The 6,391-nt window shown below is 57.6% G+C and overlaps 1 protein-coding gene across 1 annotated transcript; it reads right to left on the bottom strand.

Moving 5' to 3' along the window:
* Positions 1-3,333: 3,333 nt before the first annotated feature.
* On the bottom strand, positions 3,334-3,771 carry LOC139816424 (uncharacterized). The gene has a single exon (XM_071783905.1). The coding sequence runs from the start codon at positions 3,769-3,771 to the stop codon at positions 3,334-3,336; it is 438 nt and encodes a 145-aa protein (XP_071640006.1).
* Between the last annotated feature and the right edge of the window lie 2,620 nt (positions 3,772-6,391).

Raw genomic sequence — 6,391 nt, forward strand, 5'->3', positions numbered from 1 at the left:
CGCGCGCCAACGAACCCAAGCCCGGACTACCACCGCTCGCGAGAGGACAGGGCACAGGATGTTCCCCCAAGGGGGAACCCCCACCATACTCCTCCCGCGCGCTAAGCGAAAGATTCGGCCGATCCCGACGGCGCACGAGGCGAAGGTTACTATCCCTATAGCAACAACAGGTACCACAATCCCCATCGCCGCACCCCCTCGAATTTTGTGCGGAGGCGGAGTCAGAGCTCAAGAGTCCCCGCTTGGGTCCCGACCTTTGCACGACCGCGGAGGAGGGGGATATGGGCCGAGACCTCCGTGGAGAAAACCCGGACCACCCCTCCTCGGGCCGCGGCTCAAGGGACCCGGGTCCGGGACTCAAGCCCCGGGACCGGATCCCTCGGCAGGCCGAAAAGCACCTGTGGCGGAAATACCTTGGGGAATCCGCCCGAGCCCCCCCCCTCCCGGCCCGCTACGCTTACCTACTGTCAGCTGGGGGATCGAGGCGGCCAGGAGTCCAAGACTCCAAAACCATCCCGGTCCCCCCGCCATCTACCCCGGAAGCCGAAGCTCCCGGTAGGGAGGCGGGTTCTTCTCTAGTCCTCGGAGCCCGTCCCCTTTTTTTCCCTCCTATCGCGCCCTACGTGGGGCCGTATCCAGGGCACCGTTGCGAGACCGTAGTCGTCGTCGCCACTCTTCTGGCGGCGGCGACACTCTTGGTGGTCGCCTCGGTGTCCATTCTTCTTCTTCCTCTTCTTCTCTGTCGGTCGGAGGGGGCTTGCCTCCTTCTGCGACATTACACTGCCGCAGAAGGAAACGAACGCCTTCCATTTTTTCTCCCTCCCGACTGTCGCCGCCACGACAGCCGAGAGGGAGAGGTCCAAGCCTATCTCATCCGTAAGGACACGGCGCTGCACACTCTACGCTGGGCAATCCTCCAGCGTGTGCTGCGCCGTGTTCCTCTCCTCGTCGCATGCCAGCACCTCGTGGCCTTTTTCCCGATGCGACACAGGTACACACCGAAACATCCATGTCCGGTGAGCACCTGTGTCGCGTGATAAGTCAACACGCGCCCCCGACCACCCAGCCAGTCTGCCAGGTGGGATCGGATGACGTCGACGGTCCTTCCCTCCGAGCCGGTAGCGATGGCCGGATTGGCAAGATATTTTTGCCACCGTCTTATTAAGACCGCCTTCTGGTAGAGCTTGATGCGCGCCCTGTCCGGAGTTTTTCCCCGAGCTCGCGACTCAGTCACGCATCTATACACCTCTGCATGCTGTCGAGCCGCGAGCTCTAACGGGGGGAGTCCGGACAGGGTCGTCGCCGCCGCATGTGAGACGGTGCGATACGCCCGTGACACTCTAATGGCTATCGTGCGCTGGAATTGGCGTAGCTTCGCCTTTGCGCGCGCAGAGTTTTCCGCCGCTTCTACCTACACAGGGGCACCATAGAGTGCCATGGCGTGCACCGTCGCAGCATATAGCCGGCGAGCACGGCCGCTCGCCCCTCCCAGGTTGGGCATGAGCCTAGCAAGACTGTTTGCAACGCCCGTCACCCTGGGAGCTAGGCGAGCAAAGTGCTCGCCAAAGCTCCACCTGCCATCCAACCAGAGGCCCAGAACTTTCATCTGGGCCTCTACGGGGACGCGAGTCCCCTCAACCGTGATGTGGGCCGCAGGCGGCTTCCCTTTAGACTTGTCATAAAAATAGACGGCCTGTGTCTTTTGGGGAGCCATCTTGAGGCCCACCCTCTTCATTGCAGCCACCACCAATCCCACTGCGACGTTAACCTTTAATCTGGCCTCCTCCCAATCGTCGCCCTCAACCCCCAGCCATGTGTCGTCCGCAAAACCGTTTAACCAACAACTTGGGGGGAGGGCAAAGCGCAGGACGGAGTCATATCCCAGGTTCCACAGGAGTGGTCCGAGAACCGACCCCTGCGGAACCCCCCGCACTATTAGTCTCACCCTACAGACACCTCCTCTATCTAGGAAAACCAATCTCCTGTCCCGGAGGTAGTCATAGATAATGGCCACTAGATAAGGGGGCACACCGTGGTACAGTAGTGCCTCCCTTATCACCGGCCAGGGCAGGGCAGGGTGTTGAAGGCATTGGCTATATCGAACGACGTGCCCCATACCACCCTGCCCTCCTCCGCCGCGGCCTTCAGATGGGTACGGATACGCTGAATCGCGTCTACCGTGGAACGACCCTCCCGAAAGCCGTACTGGCCCGGCGATAAATCTGGGCCAGTCCGGGACAGGCGCTGGACGAGGCGATTGGCGATAACTCGCTCAAACAACTTGCCAACCTTGTCCAGCAAACAGATTGGTCTCCATGCCGAGGGTGAGTCGGCGGGCTTCCCTGGTTTAGGGAGGAGGACCAGTCTGGCTATCTTCCAAGCCCGGGGAAACCGGCCTTCTTTGAGGCCGGGGAAACCGGCCTTCTTGGTGAACAAACCCTTGAGGTGCTCGGCCAGTTTCCCCGGGATCAAGGACCACGCCTTTCCGGGAATCTCATCGGGCCCTGGAGTTTTTCCTGCTTTCATCCGCTTGGCTGCTTTCTGTAGCTCTTCCATCCTCACCCCGAGCTCCTCGTCCCACTCGACGTCTGGTGGAGCGGGACCTCCGGCAGCTCTCTCCCCCGGGTCATCGGGAAAGAGGGTGTCGACTACCTTTATGATGAACTCGGGGTCCATAGATTCCGTCGCGGGGGACGCCCATGGTCTCAACTTATTTAACACTATTTTGTATGGGCGCCCCCACGGATCCTCGTCCAGGGCCCGAAGCAATTCTTCCCAGGCGCGGTTCTTTTCTTTCCTGATTGCTCCAGAGAGGGCCCGCTTTGCGGCGCGGTACCCTGCTCCAGCCTCCTCTAGCGCGTGCGGCTGTCGTCGTGCCCTCCGCCTGGCACGCAGCCACACTCGCCTGGCGTGGACGGAGGAGCGCCTTAATTCGGCTATCTCCTCCGTCCACCAGTACGCGTTCCGACGCGGATGAGGCCTGGCTCGGGGCATTGCCACGTCGCACGTGGCTGTCATTATTTCCCCGAGCCGTTCGGCTGCCTCGTCCGCGTCGGCTTGTAAACTAAAGTTTACATCATCGGCCCACAAGCAAGTCTGGATCGCCGCGCGAAATTTATTGCGGTCCAGCTTGCGAAGGGCCTAGCGCGGGAAGCGGAGCTCCGCTTTTTTGCGGCGGGCCTGGACCTCCGGGGGGAGGGGGTGACCGGGAGGCTCATGACTCGATAAAGAGGTGGTCGGATAACGACTCGACCTCCTCGGCCACCCTCCATTCCTTAATACCGCGAGCAGCCGGGGGGTTTGTCAGTGTGATGTCATCTATTGACCCCCCCCCTAGTGCCGCGCGCAGGTCTGGGCATTTCCCGTGTTAACGCATACGAGTCCCAGGCCCGCCGCCCAATCCTCAAGGATTCTCCCCCTGGCATTCGTGATCGGAGACCCCCATAACGCCGCCTTGGCGTTGAAGTCCCCGGCCACTATCACTGGTTGAGGGAGAATCCTTTCCACGAAATCCCGAAGGCGATCGAGGAACCCTTCAAACTGGGCCACGTCTTTGTTGAAGGAGAAATATACTCCAACCACAACGATGTGGCCCCATCTAACAGCGACGAACCCGTCGTCCGCTACGAGCCTAGTGCAGGCAACGGGCTCCTCCGTTGCCCTCCATGTTATCGCTACGGAGCCGCACCGGTCCACCGCCCAGCACGGGTGGTTCAGCGGCACCCGGTACGGCTCTGCAGCCACTCCCAATCTACTGCCGCGCTCCGCCATTGTGTGCAAAAACACATCCTGCTAGGCGCGACAGTGGTTCAGATTTCTTTGGAGTATCTTCTGGAGGGGCATTAATAGTCGTCCTCTTCGAAGACCTCCACCTCCTTCTCGTCGCTTTGCCCGTCTTCAGGCAATGCCGCGTGTTGCGGCTCCTTCCTGTCCACTTGATTCTTATCGCCGAGTCCTTTCTTTTCCCATTCCTTATCACCGGGAGTTGCCTCCTTCAATGACGTGGTAGGAATTTGCTGCTGTTGTTGCTGCTGCAACAGCTGTTGTTGCTGCTGCTGCTGCTGCTGTTGCTGTTGGAGTTGCCGCTGCGAGGATCCTGAACCCCTGTTCTCTTTCCTCCTCCGGGCCTTGGGTCTCCCGTCATCCTTCTCGCCCTTCTCTCCCTCCGTTTTGCTACTCTCGGAGTTCGGGGCAGCTCTCTTGGCGGGACCTGGATCGTAATTGCCTCCACATTGATGATTTATGGCAATTGGCGAAGGGGTTCTACCTCCATTGTCTCTTCCCCTGTCCCACTGCGGTTTTTCGCGGGGGGCTGTGGCTTTGTCGCGTTCTTTGCCCCTCTCGGGCGAGTCCTCTTTTTGGCTGACGCGCAAGCCCTGCCGCCAGCTCGATGGCCAGCTGGCCTCCCTAAGTCAAAACATATGGGGCATTTGGGCGCGGCTGCACACTCGACGGTCGACATCGTTCGTACAGTGCGCCCTCACGTGGCCCCCTTCCAGGCATTTAAAGCACTGGAGGGGGCGCACGTCCAGCATTTGCACCCTTACGGCGAACGACCCTATGAGTAGTTTCCCACTCTTGCTTACAACGCTGTTAATAGCCGTTAGGGGGCACTTAACCCAGGCCGTATTTAGACCATTGAGCCCCTTGCGCAGTGGTCCAACCTGCACCTGGTGTGGTTGACAATCTCCTGCCTCAGCGATGGCTGCGGCCACTTCCTCTTTTCTAATCGAATTCTCGACATCGAGAACTCTTAGCTCTCCCGTCTTTATGGGTCTCGTCACTTTTACCTCTGGTCGGCCAGCAAACAGCCCGACCAGTCTCTCGGCCAGAGCATCGGCTTTCGCCGAGCTGTCCTTCCCTGGGACTTCGATCAGAAGAGCCCCGCTTTGGGCTCTTCTAGGCTTAAGTTTTACCTTAATTTCTATTTCTTTGAGGTCATTGAGTGTGATGCGTTAACGCGTCTCTCTCATCAGTTCTTCCAGATTATTTCCGGTGCTGGTGAGGGTGATCGCTGCAGTTCTAGGCAGCTTCCTTTTCCCTTCCTTGTTGGCCGTCTGAGCGACCTTTTTTTCGCCCTGCTTAGCCGGTTTCTTTTTGGCGGTGATTCCCTTGACGGGGACTTTGTTAGCAACCGCCTTACTGGTTGTTGCAGGTACTTTCTTGCTCTGCCGCCGTCTTCCCTCTTTTAACCACTGTCGACCACGAGTTTTCAGTGGTACTTTGTGAAGGGAGAGGAGTCGAGGCGGGAACCCTTTATTAGCCTCTTGGTCCTTTCCTTTTTTTTTTTCCAGCATTTGTCTCCTTTTCTTGCTGTTGGGGAACGTTTGTCTCCTTCTCTTTCTTATGAAAGGTTTCTTTAGGGACCGATAGTGCATCCCTAGGCAGGGCTACGCCCAACCTTGACAGCAGGGCCCCAAAAATATCCTCCATCTTCTTCGTGACCGTGTGCATAATCCTGTCCTCCAGTGACAGTCCCCCCAGTGCACCGGCACTGGGAGGGTGCACCTTTGATACTTCGATGCGAGGAGGTATAGCTTCCTCCAGCAGCATAGGACTCTGCCTCTTCAATGCTGGCCTAATTACCGCTGGCAATCCTTTTCGTTCCGTTTGCGCCAAGATCTGTTGCTGTTTGATCTCGGCTTCTTCTCTCTCTCTCTCTCTCTCTCTCTCTCTCTCTCTTCTCTCTTCATTTTTATCTTCATCTTTGGCTGCTTTATCTTCCTCTTCCAATGAACTTTCTGTCACCGGCTTGGACCTACCCTTGCGTTTAGACCTTTTTCTTAGGATCAAACTTGTGGCGGCAACTATTTCATCCGTCTCCATAGATTCGTCTTCCTTCCTTGAGGAGAACAATTTTGATTCCACTAGTTTCCGAAGTCTTTTATTGTCTTCCTCGACCGAAGCCAGCTTGGTGCGGAGTTCCTCCAACTCCGCATCTCTCCATTGCTGTTCGGTTTGTCCCATGCGGTTGATCATATGGGTCATCGCTGCAGTGATGGTCGCTGCAGCATCGTTTAGATGGCCCATATCCGGCACTCGAAGACTTTTTGCGGTGGTACCTTGTCCACCTTTCCGATCGCTTCGAATATCCTGCCAGATAAGTCGTTCGTGGGAGCCATTCTTAACTCCTCCATAACCTGTTGCTCCTTGACTCTCCTACCTTTGGAGATCTCAGCAGGCACCACCGGATTCGCCAGGTCCCTCAGACGCTTCTCCTTTTTCTCCCTCTCTTTTTTAGCCCAAAGGGCCTTTTTTACCTCGTAGGCCCCTGTGGTGACCGGCCTGCCCCTCTTTTTCTCCGCGTCTTTCGTTTATGCCCTTCCATCATTTGGGTTAACATACACGGAGGTGTCGGATATGTCGGTATCATTGGTGTCCCCAGGGTCCT

The sequence above is a fragment of the Temnothorax longispinosus genome, chromosome 7, assembly GCF_030848805.1.
Source record: "Temnothorax longispinosus isolate EJ_2023e chromosome 7, Tlon_JGU_v1, whole genome shotgun sequence".
Classification (NCBI taxonomy): Eukaryota; Metazoa; Arthropoda; class Insecta; order Hymenoptera; family Formicidae; genus Temnothorax; species Temnothorax longispinosus.

Excerpts from the sequence above, each read along its gene's own strand:
- LOC139816424 (XM_071783905.1), bottom strand. The coding sequence starts at position 3,771 with ATGGCGGAGCGCGGCAGTAGATTGGGAGTGGCTGCAGAGCCGTACCGG.